The sequence below is a fragment of the Podarcis filfolensis genome (assembly GCF_964270895.1).
Source record: "Podarcis filfolensis genome assembly, chromosome: 1".
Lineage (NCBI taxonomy): Eukaryota > Metazoa > Chordata > Lepidosauria > Squamata > Lacertidae > Podarcis > Podarcis filfolensis.
Genome location: NC_139604.1, coordinates 113,863,242 through 113,882,631, shown reverse-complemented (window position 1 = coordinate 113,882,631; position 19,390 = coordinate 113,863,242). Strand labels below are relative to the sequence as shown.

Here is a 19,390-nt window from a genome sequence, read left to right as displayed (position 1 = left end):
ATTTAGGGTTAAAAAAATAAATTATATAAAGGATAAGACTGTTGGGAACTCAAGGCTCTCTCCCCACCCCCAACTCGAACTGTTACTCTCTACTATGATCGAAATAAATTTAAAAATTGTCAAGTAGCACCTTAGAAACCAACTAAGTTTGTTCTGGGTATAAGCTTTCGTGTGTATGCACACTTCTGCTATGATGGCGCTGACCCATCGACTGAGCAAGATCAATTTCCTGAGGGGCACGTGAGGGTTATCTCACAGCACGGCGTCGAAAGGGAACCTCTCTTCTATAAACTTCTCTTCCACCTCACTTTTCTGTTTTTCCCCTCCCTTTCAATCGGAACCGGAAGTGAAGGCTGCCCGGGGTAGCCGCGAGCGTTCTCTGCCCCTCGCGTACCTCTTTGGGGCGATTGTTGCGTTCATAGAGATAGGTGGCGGCGTGGGGGAGAGCGAAGCTCAGCCTATCAGAGGGGAGGGGGGAAGCGGTAGCCACGGCGATTGGCTGCAGCGGGTCACGGGGCGGAGCTTGGATTGGCTGGGCGGAGGTCATGTGGTGTGGAGGCTGCCTCTGGCGGCGGCGGCGGCGGCCGTGGTGGTGGTGGGAGACAAATAAACATGGAGGCCATCTTCCACGAGAGGGTAAGCGGAGCGAGAGTGGCGGCGGCGGGGGGGCCTGTGGGGGACGCGGGAGAGGCTTTCCTGAGGGAGCGGCCTGCCTGCGAAGAGAAGGGAGGCTCGAGGGGGAAGCCGCGTGGCTTCGGCTCTTGCCGTCCGTCTGGCCGGTCCAGGAGCTGCATTAGAAGCCGCCTGGGGAAGCCTCTCCCCCTGGACACAAGTTTATGGACCTTCGGTTGTGTGAGGGGCGAAGGGGGCCCTCGTTTTGGGACGCTTCAGTGGCACTGAGTGGGGGGGCAGGTTAAGCAGTTGTTGTTTAGTCGCGTCCGACTCTTCGTGACCCCCTGGACCAGAGCACGCCAGGCACTCCTGTCTTCCACTTCCTCCCACAGTTTGGTCAAACTCATGCTGGTAGCTTCGAGAACACTGTCCAACCATCTCGTCCTATGTCGTCCCCTTCTCCTTGTGCCCTCCATCTTTCCCAACATCAGGGTCTTTCCCAGGGAGTCTTCTCTTCTCATGAGGTGGCCAAAGTATTGGAGCCTCAGCTTCAGGATCTGTCCTTCCAGTGAGCACTCAGGGCTGATTTCCTTAAGAATGAATAGGTTTGATCTTCTTGCAGTCCATGGGACTCTCAAGAGTCTCCTCCAGCACCATAATTCAAAAACATCAATTCTTCGGCGATCAGCCTTCTTTATGGTCCAGCTCTCACTTCCATACATCACTACTGGGAAAACCATAGCTTGTTGGCAAGGTGACGTCTCTGCTTTTTAAGATGCTGTCTAGGTTTGTCATTGCTTTTCTCCCAAGAAGCAGGCGTCTTTTAGGGTTCCCTAATCCGCAGACCCTCCAAGGGTCCCTATTTCCCAGGGACACCCAGTCCCGGATTTACAGAAGCCGTCGCGTTTCTGATTTGATCCCCGAATGTCCCGCTTTTCCTTAGGGCGTCCATATTTTCATCGGAGAAATGTTGGAGGGTATGGCAGAATGTCCCTATTTTCTTTGGATAAATTTTGGAGGTATGGAGTTATCCGACCCCCCAGCCGTCTGAAGGCATTCTTGTATAGGGAAGTGGGGTTTTTTTAAAAAAAAAGTTTAATTATGTTTTTCTATATGTTGGAAGCTGCCCAGAGTGGCTGGGGCAACCCAGTCAGATGTGCGGGGTATAAATACTGAAATTGTCATCATGGAATGGGACGTCTCTATTTTCATCGGAAAAATGTTGAAGGGTATGGATCCATCCTAATTGCTTTTATGGTCTCTGCTCATAGTAATATAATAATAATAATAATTTTATTTATACCCCGCCCATCTGGCTGGGTTGCCCCAGCCACTCTATATTTCTATACTATCCTTGTGTCCTATCGCTTGAAAGGTGGGGATGTTTAGAGAGAGAGAGAGAGATTTTTGAGATCACCCTTGTATTTGTTAGAGGAAGGGTGATCTCGAAAGTCTGAAAAAAATAACGAAGTAAACTCTTGTCCTCCGCCTTTTTCTACTGACAGGATACTAACGATCATTGGAAACGGCTAACCCCCCATTAAAGCATGTTCATATAAGTGTAAACTGGGTGGCACAGAGGAGTGGTTTTCTTTTTATTCCTTCCTGGTGGGGCAAGTGCGGGGCAACTAACCCTGCTGCTAGTGGCAGGGAGTACAAAATAGGGAAGTGGTGGTTCGGCTTGAAGGACAAGGGTGAGTCACAATCCTAGTTTGAAGGGCGCTGCTTAGTTCAAAACATTGTCCGCTCCACTGACATCTGTATAATGTATCTTTGCTGTGCCTTAGCTACTTTACTTGTACAGTATTAAATATTTTTTCCCCTGTCCTAAACATATGACCAGCTTGCTATTTTGAAAACATGTGATTTTTAAAATACTTTGATAATAGTGTTGCACATGACATGACTTTCTTTGCTTTTGGCACAACTTTTTTCATCTTTCATTTTTTCATGATATCTACTAGTGGTAAGGCAAACATGCTTGCCTCCAAGGTGCAGTCACCTTATCAACTTATAAGCAAGTGTCACTCCTGCATTTCACTTCCAGTATAACATAACTTGATTAGCTTCATGAGTATATTGTATTGCTTGTGTTAATTGACTAGAAATAATTTACCGCATTCATATCCTGTCTTTGCTCCAAGGAGCTCATTGTACCATTCATGGGCTAACTAATTTGATCACTTACAACAACCTCGTAAGGTAGTTCAGACTGAAATGTTGTGACTTTTTTCAGGACTGAGACACATTTAAAAGAAATATATTTTTCTAGTCAAACACTCTGTGTGACACCCCATTAAGTGGAAACTGGACTAGATTTCTCTTGATATTCCTTCCAGGTCTTAAACTTTATTAATATTCTTATAAATTAACGCCCCCTCCAAGGTTTTGGGTACAGTTTGATAGATTATAGCAAACATGTGGAAAACACTTCTGTACACAATGAGGTTACTCAGTATCCCTTCTACAGCTGTTGTCTCTTATGCCTTCCAAAAAGCAGCTCCAGAGCATTGGTTCAGCTTGACAGCGTGAGAAGCAAACTTGAGCTCCACTTTAATGATAAACAGTTATTCAAAAAAGATTCCACTTCTATGAAAAGAAAAAACTTTGTATGAAATGTTTTCAGAAATTTAAATGCAGAGCTCATGTTCTATTTTCTGAAGTAAGAAAACATAGGGATATAGAAGCCTTTTAGCTAAATCAGTTATGATTGCATAAAGGCACAAATATAATTATATGTCTCAAAGATACATCATCCTACAAACATTCTTTCTGACAAAACATTGTGCACACCCTATTTCCTCAACTTCTAAGCTGGAATGTGACATTGTCATTGTCGTTTTGCAAAGCAGCCCTATATACAGGCTGAATGAAAATGTTCTGCCATCAACACTTTTCTTGAAGTTGGGAAGTGTTTGCTACTTCATTCTGAACTCAATAGTATGATTGAACAATTGATGCCCAAAAGAAGTTCTCTGTCCTCATTATATAAATCCCTCTCTTTGCCTGTGTAGTAGTTTGTCTATGGTGGCGAGCTGCTTAGAGCTCTTAGAGAGCCTCTGTTTATGGTCACACTTGCAGTGCAATCCGATACATGTTTATCCTGAAGTAAGCCCAACCATGGTTAGTCATGCTTGTTCTCAGGTAGATGTGCATATGATTGCAGTCTTAGTACGGGAGGTGATGATGATTACAGTGGTATCTCAGTTAACGAACTTAATCCGTCCAGGAAGTCCGTTCTTAAACCAAAGCCATTCTTAAACCGAGGTGCTCTTTCCCTAATGAGGCCTGCCACCACCTGTGCCCTTCCACGGTTCGGCTTCCGTTCATAGAGGTAAAGTTGGCTAACAAAAACACTACTTCCAGCTTTGCAGAGTTCATATACCGAATAGTTCATAAACAGGACTGTTTTTAAACCGAGGTAAAAAGATAAAGGACCCCTGACAGTTAAGTCCAGTTGCAAACAACTCTGGGGTAGCGGCACTCATCTCGCTTTACTGGCCGAGGGAGCCAATGTTTGTCCGCAGACAGTTTTTCTGGGTCATGTGGCCAGCATGACTAAGCTGCTTCTGGCAAAACCAGAGAAGCGCACAGGAACGCCGTTTACTTTCCCGCCGGAGCAGTACCTATTTATCTACTTGCACTTTGACGTGCTTTTAAACTGCTAGGTTGGCAGGAGCTGGGATTGAGCAACGGGAGCTCACCCCGTCATGGGGATTCAAACCGCCGACCTTCTGATCGGCAAGCCCAAGAGGCTTGGTGGTTTAACCCACAGCGCCACCCACATCCCTTAAACCGAGGTACCACTGTATTTCTTTTTTTCAGTTTTCTGTTGTGAGCAACAAAAGTGACTGAAGCATGGCAATCCCTGGAAAATTTGAGTGATTGTGTTAAAGCTTCTGTTGCTTTTCCTGCTGAGGAGGATTGGGTTAGAAAGCAAGCAACTAATTTAACTGTATCCCACTATTTAGTCAAAGTAGCTTGCAACAGTTGCAAGCCATTAAAAAGATGCGACAAAAGATGGTGGAAGGATACTTGAGTATAGTTATACCTTGGGTTATAGATGCTTCAGGTTGCCTTTTTTTGGGGGGGGGGTTATGGACTGCCAAAACCCAGAAGTACTGGAACGGGTTTCTTCCGGGTTTTGGTGGTCACACATGCGCAGAAGCACTAAATCACACTTTGCGCAGAAGCGCCGAATCACAACCCGCGTGTCAATAGACCTGTCTATTTCACTGTCAAGAGAGGGAGAGCATTTCTCAAAGTGACAAAACACAAGTCTTTTAAAAACACAACATTCCAGCTAAAGCAGTTGATGCTGATTATTAATGGAGAATTCTCAATTCCCTAGGTGTAACTTGAGTTAATACCTCTCAGTACCTTCCAATGTAAAGCATAGTTGGTTTAAGATAACCCAAATTAGATCTTTCATGAGGTCTGTACTGTGCAAGGGGGAAGGCATTCAGGCCCAAACCTCATTTGAATACATGTGTTTACTGTCCTCAGGGCAATTTAAAGGGTCAGTGTGTTTATTGGCAGCCCATATTCACCAATCTTTCTTCAATAAAAAAACCAGTCTCTAGTCCTGGAACCAACATTAGTTCTCCTGGCCATTGGAAGGAGTTAGCAAAGCTAGCAGCTAGACTCAAAATCACCAAACATTGGAAGTCTGCATCAGGTTGGGTCCCTCAAGAAATGAATGGTTTAAGAGGATGTGAGGCATGGCCTTGTGTGAGCATTAACCCATCGCAGGGCTTCTAAAAGGGGTTACAAAGCAATAGCATTTTGGTGTTGTATAGTCTCTGTTCATACACTTTATAAATAAAAATAGCACGTTCATAGACCCTTCCACCCATGACATATGCCTCTGTGTGGTGAGACCAACTTATTGGTATGTGACTCTTACTTTCCAAATGCCCCTTCTTAGAATCTATCTTATTATGATGTCTGCAAAAGTGTACGGAGCCTTCTGTTAATTTTATTCCCACTGCAATAGCATACTCCACCCAACCATGGTTCTTTATGTCTTTATTATTTATCTTGTTTGAATGTTGTTTTTGAAAGCTCAATAAACACGTCCTTAAAATAACCCAGCATTTGAACAATGAAACCATGGCAAGACATTGTAATGTTCATTGTGGCGTTCTTTTCTTTTCTTACATTTCCATTCATTAGCAAGAAGGCTCCCTGTGTGCCCAGCATTGCTTGAATAACTTACTACAAGGGGAATATTTCAGTCCTGTGGAACTGTCTTCTATTGCACAGCAACTGGATGAAGAAGAGCGAATAAGGATGGCAGAAGGAGGACTTTCTAGTGAAGAGTATCAAACATTTTTACAGGTAACAGCCTTTAAAACTTTTCAGATGACCTGGCATTAATTCACCAGCTTGTTTTATGCAAATTTAATATGCTTAAAATGGGATGGGTCTACCAAATATATTTTCTGGGTACCTATTTTATTTGCCTGGGGTGGTTTGTGGTTTACTAAAAATATGTTTAAGCATGAATAAATTGTGAAGAATGGGCATAACTCATTCTCAGCTTCTGTCCCCGCCCCCCCAAAGCCTTTCTAGTAATATGGATTAATCACTTTCCCCCTTCCCCCTTTTCCATTTGTTTTTGAACAGCAGCCTTCTGGAAACATGGATGACAGTGGCTTCTTCTCTATTCAAGTAAGCATTCTCCTTGTAGTCTCCGTTCTTTAAAAAAGTAAAATGTTTACATTTTTAAAATGCAGTGTGTTTTAGTGAGAGTTCAATCTATGTTCACATTTTTGAGCCTGTTTAGGAGACAGTTCAGATCCCTGTGGCTGCAACCCTACAGATAATTTTGATCTTTATATGCCACTCATTTTTCAGTAACATTTAGGCAGCCTTATAGTTTTTATAGATGTTTCCTTTAAATCAGAAGTCTTCTGCGTACTTGGGGTTTGTGGTTTACATGTATCTTCCAAAGTGGCAAAAGCATTAAAGTGGTGAATGAATTTTTTATTACACAATTGAAATATGCAGTTATACAATTTCATTTTGTTTGGTGATATAATTCCCTTCAATTTGTGCTCTTGGTAAATAGATCAGCCCATGGGTCCTTTAAGGCTTATATTTAATGGAAATATTTCTTCGTTTTTCTGAATGGTGCAGCAAGAAAGTGATAATTGCAGCTCCATGTTGTACAAGGCCTGTCTGTAACAATTTTAGTGTTCACACTGATGTTTCCTGAATCAGGCAAGCAAAATGTGAAAGGTGTGTTGATACACACACACACACACATTGAAGAAACACTTCTCTTGTTTGCATTGTAAGCTGTTTCATGGGTATCTCAGACTAAAAGATGGACTATATATTTAGTAAGTAATCAGTGCCAAGAAAATATTGAGTAAATAACTAGGGCCAGGAGCTTCAGATCCGTGTACATGACTGTGTGAGAGCTCCACACTTCACATGTATGCTACAGAAAACACCAGTGTTAAAAGGAAGAAAGAAATCCTTGTAACTGGCAGACTAACAAATGCAGCTTGCCACTTGCAACTTAGAATTCCACTTTGCTTTAAATAGTATTCCTTTTCTTGTACAGGGTGACTGAGGTGAATTGTCTCTGTGATTTCCCAACTGCCTTTTTCCTAAACAGCTTTAAAAAGTGTGTGCCATAAACTGTATTTTGAACTGAAAATGTAAAATCAAATGTATTTGACATTCTTCAGAAACGTGCAGAAAGTACTTTGGGAAGGTCTCAATAGTAATTCTGGATAGTATACCTCTTGTGCAAATATCCTGACCTGCTTAGAACATGGGTGGTTTTTGTTTTGTATCTTAGAGCATGCTAGGACAAAGTGAAATCTTTTGTAGTTATGGAGCTTGCTGAATTAGGCAAATTGCCTCTCAATAGCTTGCCAACATCCAGTTCAGGCATTCAGCATAAATGAAGTGCAAAACAAAACAAAGTGACAATTGTATAGCTGTTTATAACACCAGTTCAGGAGTCTTATGCCTTTTGAGAATTTTCTCGTCAAATTGTGTATTTGTTATTCACCCTTAAATGTGTTATATATGTGGTCTGCTGAATGTAGATTCATGAAGGTTGACTTTTGAATTTTCTCATCCCAGTGGTTTCCTTTTAATAAAACTTAAATTTTTTCCAGTCCCAGCTTTGTGAAAACAATATATTTGTTTTTATAGTGGCTAAAATGGTTGCATTGCTTAAATTTTATAACTGACTGGTTTGTCTCATGAAAAGTGCTGTTTTTTGACAGGTTATAAGCAATGCCTTGAAAGTTTGGGGTTTAGAACTAATCCTCTTCAACAGCCCAGAGTATCAGAGGCTCGGGATCGACCCTATGTAAGAATTTCTTTTTAGCTCCCTGCTTCCATTATACCAAAAAAAAAAAAAAAATGCAAGAAAAAGAAACCCTATCATTTTCCTCAGAGTTTCTTTTGAAAATTAGTATATCAAGTTCTGGTTTTATCCCCTCAGCATTTTCTTTTTCATATTATTGAGGCCTTACATGTCCATTTGTCCTCTGAGCCTTCATGACATCTCAGTATCTGTGGCATCACAGAATGCTGATTTTGAATGGTACGTGGCATCATATCTGCTTTATGACATCATGGTGTGTGTCTATTAATATATATGCTTTATATATACAAAAATATCATCAAAAGAGTGCTATCGTAATTCTCTGAACCATCAAAATATTTAAATGATCAAATATCTGATTGAAATTGTAGCTGAATTTAATAAAATGCTTAAAATGATAGCAAAATGACACCAATGATAGTAAAAAAAAAAAACCCTTTAAAATACGAGCTCTAATAATTCTTTGTATACGTTGTGTTTTTCTTCTTTTAGAAATGAAAGATCTTTTATTTGTAACTATAAGGAACACTGGTTTACAGTTCGAAAATTAGGAAAACAGGTGACATTCTTTTTTTTTTCTTGTTTAAAAATTAACGTCAAGCTTGGGTGTCAGAAGAATGTTGCTTTTAGGGCTAAGTATTATAATTGCGTATTTGACAGCCTAAGACTGTAGTTGAATAACATTCACAGCTGTTTACTTGCATCACAGAACAACCATGTAGTTTGGCATAAATGTGCATAATATGAAGGGCAGCATCCCAACAACATTCCAGCCTTTGGGCCACAGTTCTTTAAGTCTCCTTTCAAATCAATTACATGACGGCATCTACCAATACTGGAAGGAGTGGGGAGATGATTGTATTGTTGATTTCTTTAAGAAAGCAAGAATGGGGGAGCACTTCAGTGTTTGACAGCGGTTGCACAGCATGCAAAGAAGTAAATGAAATGAGATAAGAGTTTAAAAATAAATAAATTAAGTGACCTACTTTTTTTAAAAAACAAACACCTTATCCTGTGAGGAGATGGGGCTAGTATTTGCCACTTAAAAATAAGAGAGAATAAAAATAAGATAATCTGGCATGTTGAAGAGCTGTTGCTCATCCTCCACATCACAAGTTATATAAAATAAGATGGTTCAAATAGTTGTGGCAGCTACATTCCACGAGGCAGTTACAGTCATAATGTGTTCTCTGCGGGGAGAACATCAATTTTTTTGGGGGGGGTTACAAATTGTTATACCTTGAGTGTTCATGAACACAGGTCTTTCTCAGCAGAAGCATGAGCTATTTGGACTGATATTTGAACAAAGACTGCACGTTTAGTTGGGCATTTATGTAAAAATGTATCCTGCTTTTCATAAAATGGTTTCCCATCAGTTAAAAATTTGATGGCAGGTGCTGTACACCAACAAACGCCCTGTCTTCAGTCTGTCAGGCAAAAAAGGCAAGATGAACAAATGAGGGGAGCAATCAGTTCAATAGTGCCAGAACACAGTGTTGGGGTTGCTAAAAATGAACTCCTAGAACACTTTTAGTCACCTATTGACATCTCCTACTCTAGTTGGTAGGTGCCTGTTGTGCTGCTCACTTCTTCTGAGGTCTAGGTGAGCAGCCAAATCATGCTACATAGAATCAGAATTGCAGGGTTGGAAGACACGCCAACGTGTCATCTAGTGTAACCCCTGCAGTGCAGGAATCTCAGCTAAAGCATCCTTGACAGATCGCATGAGCGTTTTGGCTGACGTAATCAAAACTCGAGAATGTATGGTGAACTGTGCCCAAGCTAGGAGATGGGGCATTGCAAAGAATGAGGCATGACAGTTTCCGGAACATAAAGAGTTTTGGAGATGTAAAAATGCACCCTATATCAGTTCAGTCAAAGGATGTTCTAGGTTGAACGTTTAGTTGTGGCAATGAAATTTAATGTTAAATTAATTGCTAATAGTACACAAATCCCACAGCTTTCTTAGATGCTATTTTGTGACTGGTGTGTAGTTTTCTCTGCCTTTTTATATGCTGTTAAGAAATTACGTATATAACACACAAGGCAATATTAGCCCCTATAAATAACAACACTTCAAACCTTCTTTTCTCACACTGCTCTAAGCCAAAATATTTGAATAAGATATGCAGAGAGGACTATTACCAGGAATACATCTTGATATGGTGATTTAGAAGTAAAGCAAAGGCATGGTTTGATGTTAAGAGAAGGAGCAGGACCAAGCCTCAGGCTCACATGCTTCGTCTTTGCTTGAATATTTGATTCAGATTTCTGACCAACCAAAGATTTGCTAATCTTTGCTTTGATGGGTTCAAACAAAATGGCACGCCGTGATTGACAGTTTCTGATCTCTGTGCTTCTACCTGCTCATTCTTCCAATTCAAAACCAGTTTTTGGCACTAAGGCTGAATGCCCCCAAAATCTATTCAGTAAAGCTGACACCTCTGTGATATTAAAGCATTGCAGCTGATTTCTCTGTGGGTTGTCTATTCAGTACATTAGTCCTCTAACCTACAGATTGATCAGTGTTTCTAGACAGAAGCAACCAGAGTTGTTGTATGGTACAGTGGTACCTCTGGTTACAAACTTAATTTCTTCTGGAGTACGTTCTTAACCTGAAAACGTTCTTAACCCGTGGTACTACTTCCAAGTTTGTGGAGTGTGTAACCTGAAGTGTTTGTAACCCAAGGTGCTTGTAACCCGAGGTACCACTGTATTTCTGATGCAGTGGTTGCTAATTGTTAACGTAGTTTCTCTCTGGCCTTAGAAACTTCTGCACCAGAAACTACAATGTGCACAGTTCTCTCCCATGCATGGCTAGCACTTCCTTTGAGCCCAGCCTAGATCTGCCCCCCGACTAAATGCTAAAGCTCCCACTGCAGGTAACCCATAAACTTTGGAGGCGACTGGAGCTTTGACCAATTCAGAAGTTATTTGCAAGTGTCAGTTTAGCTTTATTCAGATAATTACTCTTCAATTTCTTTATTAGGCTATAGTGGCAACCCTACTGAAATTTCAGATGAAGCAGGCAATAAGCAGTACTCAGTTCATTCACTCATGCTTGAAAGTTGTGTGTACTCATAGCAATTACATAAAAAGCAGGCAGGTGTTTGCCATGTACAAAAATAAATGGACTAAATCACATGTTAACTACTTTTATTTGAAATCTTTTTTCTAAAATTACAGTGGTTCAACTTGAATTCTCTCTTGACGGGTCCAGAACTAATATCTGATACTTATCTTGCACTTTTCCTGGCCCAGTTACAACAGGAAGGTAATGCTAACTTTGAAATATTGAGCCCTGTTATTTGAAAGCAAGAGTAAAATTCAAAGGCCAACCAATGATGTTCATGCAAGAAGTCTGTCTTCCTCAATTTTATGAATAAAACAGTGACATCCACTAAGTGTACTAGTTATAATGAAGGGAAGACAGAATCAAAAATACTGGCAAATGACAGTTTTATTCTCTTCCCTATTCCGCCCCCCCCTTTGTAATGTTTCTTGATAAGTTGTGGTCTCTCATATTTTGGCTACTTGCTTTTACTTTCTTCAGGCTATTCAATATTTGTGGTAAAGGGTGACCTTCCAGATTGTGAGGCTGACCAGTTACTGCAAATGGTTCGGGTGCAGCAGATGCAGCGGCCAAAATTGATTGGGGAAGAGACACTGCAATCAAGAGATCAGAGGTAAGGTAAATAAAAACTTGTATTTTAATCAGTGTTGAGCGTTGGATGTGAGTAACATTGAACTCTGAAAGTAAGCAAGGAAATACAGTAAGAGATAACTACTACCCTTTTGTAGCAGGAGTGAGAGTAATTCAAAACATCTTTCTCTCTGTCTGCTTTTATCTGCAAAACTCTTTTGTGTAGGCTAGAGATGAACTCTTAGCTTCTTTGTCCCTGAGTGTTCACTTGCCATTTCTTCCAACTTCGTGGCTGTTGTCCTCCACACAATACTAAGTAGGACATATATTTCCCTATGCCACCTTATCTTTTTTTTTTATAAATTTTTATTGATTTTCCAACATAAATTTCCTATGCCACCTTATCAGTGGGAAGGTTGTATAAGAACAATAAAAGGTACAGGCAGCCCCCCACTGACGTGTGTTCAATATGTGTCTGACCATGTATCGCACCAAACCCGGAAGTAACCCAGAAACATAATAAAAGACGCCCCTAAGAAGGTGGAATGGGGGCAGAGTAGGTAGTGGGGGCAGAACGGGGTGTTTGCAGGCTTTTTCAATTGCACCCAATTTCATGGAAGTGTGCTATGATGCAGAACACAACACCCACGCAAATCAGGGGTTGCCTATATATCAGATTTGGAATTACAAGTTTTACATTATGTCTGTATAGTGCACTGCTGGGGGGTGGGGGAAACTTCATTTGTATAGAAACTCTAAAGAGCATGCTTCCCTAGGTTTATAGCTATCCATTTGAATGCAAATCTACCAAGGATTCCAAGCAAAGAGAGCTGTTTCAAAGAGCCCACCCATGATAATATTCACCACCTTTCCTCCTGCCACACCTCTGTTGAAAGGCATCCTCAATTATTAGATTCATACTAACCATATTCCGTATCTTAAGTCAGCAAAGCATTTTGAGCTCTGCTTACCTGTTTAGCAGGTTTCCAGAATGGCAAAACAACACTTGTCTTTGACTACATAAATGCCATCAGTTGTGACTCATAAAGAAATGAATGCTCTCACCATGGTGGAGAAAACCTAACTCAGTTAACCAAAGTGTAGTGCAGTTTAATAGGTGTGTGGCAACACTGCCTAACTTGGTGGAGGGAGTGCCTGCCTCTTCCAGAATTTTTTTTTTAATAAATTTTTATTGATTTTCCAACATAAATTAAGACACTTCACAACTAACAATACATAGACAAACAAACATATAAACACGTATAATTTCATAACCTTTTTTTCTTAAACCTTATTTCAACGACTTCCCCATACCTCCCTTTCCTGCATCCCTATTTTAAACTTTTTCAGCAACCCCTAATTTCAATTACTTATGATTCAATTTCTTTGATCCTTTTTCTCTTACCCAATCATTTATCGCTGCAATTCTGTTTTACATTACCCATAACATTTTAGCACTCATTAATTTTACAACAGTTCTTAAGATAAACTTTAAATTTCTTCCAATCTTCTTCCACCGTCTCTTTTCCTTGGTCGCGGATTTTGCCAGTCATCTCGGCCAGTCCCATATAGTCTATCACCTTCGTCTGCCACTCTTCCAGCGTGGGTAGTTCTTGTGTCTTCCAATACTTTGCTAAAAGAACTCTTGCTGCTGTTCCTCTTCCAGAATTATTGACATGAAGAAAACCCCATTCCCTGTTATCCTCTATTGTTAGTTCCGGGCTAGAGCTGGGAATGCAGCTTGAGAGTTATTTTGATACTTAGCATGCTTTTGTTCAAAGTAGCTCCTTCAAATTCTTCATGTTGTTTTCTACTCTTTCTACTGTTGTATGTGCTATTGGGGGGGGGGGAGAAATTGATAGGTTTGAATCTTTTTTAAAAAAATATCTTAAATGTTTTTCCCACTGCTTTGAAAATGTGGTAGAACTTGAAATCATTCACGTTAGAGTGAAGCCATTTTTAACTTTGTAATCCTTGCAGGGTACAAAAAACAGACCTCGAACCAGCTGTAGATGTTAATCCTCCCTTCGATGGCACAGGCATGTTAGATGAAGATGAAGAGAATTTCCAAAAAGCACTTGCTCTCAGCAGACAGGAAATAGATATGGAGGATGAAGAAGCAGATCTCCGTAGGGCTATTCAACTTAGTATGCAAGGTAAAATGCCCTTTTAGTTTGCCACCCCAGGAATACCCCCTCCCTGTAGACCCAGCTGTCACCATCCTTTTTAAAATAATTTAATCAACAGGCAAGACTTTTTTATTCCCTGAAGTCTTTCAGTGGGTGATTGGTGGTGGTTTTTATTCTTTCATACTGCTAATTTTTTTAGGAGGAATTTGGATTATAAACCACTGAAAAACTGTAAATAGAAGAGTAGAAAATTAAAATCATTTTAAATTTAATCTGCTCTATCCCAGTAATGGTGTATGTGCATGTTTTAATTTTAGGAGGCGGCCTTAGAAGTGGTTTCCCAGATTCTTGCACACAAAACGTCCCACATTCATCTGCAACAAGCCACTCTGAATCCCTTACATCAGAAGAGCTGCGGCGGAGAAGACAGGCCTATTTTGAAAAGTAATGTAGACACTTCAAAGTGGGATTTGTTCGTAGCAGTCCCAGAAGTATTTCATTACTTGGCCATTGCATTAAGTAATACCAGTGTTTTACTGGTATCTGTAACTCCCTCTCATGGGCCTCATCACATTTGATTGATTTATGATCAGTTAATTTATTCAATACTATTTTCACATCAGTGGTTGTCTAGTAAATGCTTCTTCAATTCTGTAGATGTCTCGATTACTTTGTAAAAACATTCAGGTGGGTAGCTGTGTTCGTCTGCTGCAGCAAAAATAACAGTGTGTTGCTTTTGATTCATTTTATTCTTGGTTGTGGCACAGGATTGGGCTAGGTTTTTCCATCCTGCCTAATAAATATTTTAGAATTGGGTAGATATTTCTTTTAAAAATGTATATAATTGACTATAAAAAAAAAGCACCGCTACAGCTCATCACTCTCGTTAGGTCAGTACTTTACAATCTTAACACAAATACTGTTCCATTACTGAAAAGGAAAATGAAGCAAACTAAGGGTTTCCATCTGATGTCATACAAGCTGAATTCTGTTCCAAAAGGTCCCCCAAAGCCCTGGGGCAGATTTGGAGGGGGGGGGGAAGCAAGGGGAGGATGGGAAGAAGATGTCCTATTGCACAAACAGAGGTCTGCGAATGGGAAATCTGTTCCACTCAGGCAACAGCAGCATTGAATGAAACTCTTAAAGCCAAGATGGGAAGGCAATGAACAACGCGGGTAGCAGACCTTTATAACATTGCCAAGGGCAGATCTTGCTGTGAATGTTATTTAAACTGGTATGTATGTGAATAAATATTTACCCTTACTTTACATCATCACAGAACTTGTTTAGTCAAAATTAGAAGTGCAAATTTAGATTCCACTTTTAAAACTATTATTGACTGTTCTAGACAGCAGCAGTTGCATCAGCAAGTTCAGAACCCAGGTTTCCATGATGCACCAGTTACAAATTCAAATACACTGGTCACCGATCCAGGTATTACTTTCCTTCTATCATATTACCATATATGTGTTAGCTTACTGTTCTGCCTACTGTTTTCTACATGATGTTTTCAGATGTCAAGGAAAAAACAATTATCTGACTTTTAGAAGACATCTGAAGGCAGCCCTGTTTAGGGAAGTTTTTAATGTTTGATGTTTTATCGTGTTTTTACTATTCTGCTGGGAAGCGCCCAGAGTGGCCAGATGGGTGGGGTATAATAATAATAATAATAATAATAATAATAATAATAATAATAATAATAATCCTTTCTAACTTGGTGGGTCATCATTTCAGTCTTGACTTGGGAAGATTTGGTATGGCTATCTGTATAGTTTAGCAAGTGAATGAATGATACGGTGCATATTGGGGAATTTTTCTACTAACTGCCTAGCCTCGTGTTTTAGTCAATCAAGAGGCAATCTAGAGCAATGACTAACTCATCATTAGCTGTGACTGCAGGTGCACCTATAAAGAATGCAAAAAGGAGAAACTAGTTATCAGAAGTGCCAACTGTGAATATTTGCTGTAGCTCAACACATTTCAGAACTGAAGTTCTTCAGGAACAATTAGAGAGAATCAAAACTGTAAAAGACAACTATTGATGTGTAAACAAAATACTATTCAAACTGTTTGAAATCTTAGAGATGTATACAGTTGTACCATGGATGTCGAAGGGAATCCGTCCGGGGAGTCCGTTCAACTTCCAAAACGTTTGGCAACCAAGGCGCGGCTTCTGATTCGGAACCCGCATAACCCGCCTTCGTAAACTGGAACACTCATTTCCGGGTTTGCGGCGTTCTGAAGCCAAAACGTTCGACTCGCAAGGGGTATGACTGTAGTTACCGAAGAAAGCCATCATTTAAGAGCAGTGTAACAAAACAATACAAATTGTTAGAACTACATTAACAGGCTCTTCAGTTCTGACATGCATTGATTACTAGTTTGGATAACTAGTTTCTCCTCTTACTTTTTTTGGGGGGGGGCGGGGTTTGCAGCCATAAAACATAATGGGGTTGCTGACAGTATACTAACACCAGTGAGGGCCCAGAGTACCCCAGCCATACATGCTGTTTAACCTCCAGAGCAAGCAAGTCTGATTTCTTTCTTCATGCCACATTATAGGGAAGAAACTGATATGGAGCACTATTTCTTGGAATTCTCCATATTCTATTTGTTGGATCAAGACAAGTGCAAGTCGTTATTGATCTTCTTGTTACATGCTCAGTAGCCAGGATAACTCTTCTACCCCCACCCTCTAGCAGATGGGTGCATGCTGAAAATTTTTTAAAAAAACTACACTGCTATTAAGAACTGAGCATTTTATCAGGGAAAAGGTATAATGAAGTCAGTAAAATCTAAAAAGAGAAACGACATATACATTTCCCCTTTTTATAGCTGTATTTTAGAACCTAATGCATTTTATCTTCTATTTTGCCAGGAGGTGATATGAGTGAAGAGGATATGCTTCAGGCAGCTATGAATATGTCCTTGGAAACTGTTAGAAACAGCTTGAACACAGAAGAAAAGAAATGACAAAAATTCCTAGTTTTATTTTATCGAAACACTAAATCCTGTATTAATCCTATGCGGGTGGTATAAAGGTAGGGTTCATTTCACTGATGTACCAAAGCAGGATATAGCCCTAAAACCTATGGGGCTGAGGATCAGAATTAAAAGGCAATTGCATATAATAAAAATAAAGTCTTCTCACCTCAAGGTTTTAGTTCCCCATGCCAGTCTAATCAGGATTGTAGATTTGCTGCATGTGAGCAAAAGGATTATCAGTTTGTTCTAAAATCTCAACTCACCTTCCTGATCCATAGATGTTCAGGGTAAGTTAGTGATTCCTTCAAATAGTTGTATGGGGTAGGAGCCCTGTTCAGTTGTGATGGCGTATTCATGCGAGTTTCTGCACAGCAAAATCAACTGTACCCAGTTACACAGAGGTCCAGTCCTGAGGCTTTTCTGTTGGGATGCTAGCCAGCATTGGGTGACACCTGCAGCTTCATCGGCTCACGTACATGCCTTAAGGCATTCCAAACACCTCTGTATTTTGGATATTTTAAGCCTATATAAATATAATTTGCCTTTCACTTCTGAAAGATATTTCTGTTACACAGTTTTTTAAAAAGGGAAAGTTGGCTTGTATTCTCAGTCCTTCTTACGCAAACTATTTTAATAGACGAAATTAAATAAAGTTATTTTACCAGTATAAGAAAAGATGCAGAAAAAAGGTTTGGTTCCAGAACTGAATTTTGATTGTTTTAAAGACTGCAAGAGATACAAACTAACAAGCCCATCTTGCATCTTTTTCAACTGTAAATATTTTTCCTTTTTTTTTTTTGGAGGAGGAAAGGGAACGTTTTCATTTATTATACTCTTTCTGCTAAATTTTGGGCAGTTCTGCCCTCAATGCACTGTTTTAGCACTCTGATTCCCTGAACATTGGTTGAATAGCTGAAGTAACAAGTTGTGGAGCATATTTCAGAACCGGTTACTTTAATTCCTATTCTGTTGCATGGGAATTGTTTTCTGATCCCTCGTTTTATCCTTTCTCCCCGTTCCTGTGCTTCTATACAAGTGTTAGACTGGATAAGCAAAAGAAACTGCCTTACACTGAGTTAAACCATTGGTCTTTTTAGTCCAGTTACCATCCCCTCTGACTGGCAGTGGGTTCTTCAAGGTCTCAAGCAGAGGTCTTTTCCATCCCTGCTACCTGAGTTTCTTTTAACTGGAAAAACCTGGGGTTAAACCTGGGACTTTCTGCATCCAAAGCATGTACTCTGCCACTAAGCTAAGGCCTTCCCAGAATTCCAGGCTTCTTTTTTAGGAGTAAAGAAGATGAGGAAACATTTTAATGCCATGACTTCAGTGCCACCTGTATACCTGCTTTCTGAAATGAACCCTGCATGGTTACCTATGTGTTAAGAATGGATATTCATAAATGAATGTGTGTGGGTGTGTGTTCTATCAGATGTTAATGAATGTCCTCTACCTGTAAGATTTTTGCCGCTTTTCATGAATGGCCTTTGTTCATGCACCTTACAGTTTTTTTTCTATCGTCGTGTCTGTTACTGAGGAAAATGGGGGAGCAAACTTAGAGCTATTTTTTTTATTCTGTTAGTTGAGGTATACAAGAGTACTATGGGAGGATGACCACATTTGGCATTCTGTATTACAAAAAAACAGTTTTAACATTTTTATTTTTATTTTGTAAATGGTGCTTTAAGCATATATTATGTTTACATATGTATCTTATGGCTATGGTCTTGGGATGTTTACAGTGTTCAGACTGTATACTCTGCTTAAACCATAGGCATTTGCCAGGTATACCAAGAAAAATATTGCAAAACCTATTGTTAATTTCTTTTGATAATGTTTTCAAAATTAATTATATTATTGCACCATCTTGAAGTGTCATCCTTAGCTACTGAATGATAGATAACTGTATGCAAATATATGGTACGAGAAAGGAATACATTACAAATAAGAACACTTGGATTTTGATAATGTTTGTTTACAACAGTGAGCTTTAGATGCTTGGCTAGTTATAGAAGCTGAATCCCATTTATCTTACTTGCATGCTTCATGTTTTGTTGATCTCTCTAAAAACCATTGCATAAGTATGGATAATGGGATTTGGCCCTGAGGGTAAGCATTGCTTTTAAGAATGCATCTAGCTTTACCATTTCCATAAAATTAAGGCAACACTGTTTTGCGCTACACAATTTACTTGATTTATTAACAGGAGGAAATTAGCTTGCCAAACTTAATGCACAGTCATTGTTTTTAAAACTTCTGCACCATTAGTTACATAAAGCTATCAGCGTTGATTTTTTGTTTTTGCTTTTAAGGTATTACTTGAAAACAAATATGCGAATGGATTCATATAAAAAATGAAATCATACCAGTCTGTAAAAATGATTTTTTTTTCCTTTGTACTTTTCCAATAAATCGTGTTCTTTTGAACAAGTTGAATCTGGTGGAATTTAGGGCCACTTTTTTCCAGGATACTTTTACTTGAGTGCATATCTCCCAAGAACAAAATATACATGGACCACATCAATTATGGAAGGTATGCAGAGGTTTCTAAATCTACCTTTCCATTTAGAATACACCAAAGATGGAGGTCTGTTGTTGCATAATTTATAGAGTATAGCTGTGGTTCAAACTTACACACACCGTACAAAATGGATGCTGTACATATATTTG

General features: G+C 39.7%; 1 protein-coding gene across 7 annotated transcripts; it reads left to right on the top strand.

The window, feature by feature from the left end:
• Positions 1 to 504: 504 nt before the first annotated feature.
• ATXN3 (ataxin 3) lies at positions 505 to 19,156 on the top strand. 7 transcript variants are annotated; one of them, XR_014549175.1, is made up of 11 exons: positions 505 to 636; positions 5,788 to 5,952; positions 6,244 to 6,285; positions 7,863 to 7,948; positions 8,459 to 8,525; positions 11,153 to 11,240; positions 11,520 to 11,652; positions 13,590 to 13,765; positions 14,056 to 14,972; positions 15,087 to 15,172; positions 16,617 to 19,156. XR_014549175.1 is itself a non-coding variant. In XM_083618666.1 (11 exons), exons 1-11 carry the CDS (start codon positions 613 to 615, stop codon positions 16,709 to 16,711), a joined length of 1,089 nt encoding a protein of 362 aa, XP_083474792.1. In that variant the 5' UTR covers positions 505 to 612; the 3' UTR covers positions 16,712 to 19,156. The 7 variants fall into 7 exon arrangements, 4 of the variants coding, with proteins under 4 accessions (XP_083474792.1, XP_083474791.1, XP_083474790.1 ...); XR_014549176.1 differs by having other exon boundaries at positions 6,241 to 6,285; XM_083618666.1 differs by having other exon boundaries at positions 14,056 to 14,182.
• The last annotated feature ends 234 nt before the right edge of the window (positions 19,157 to 19,390 follow it).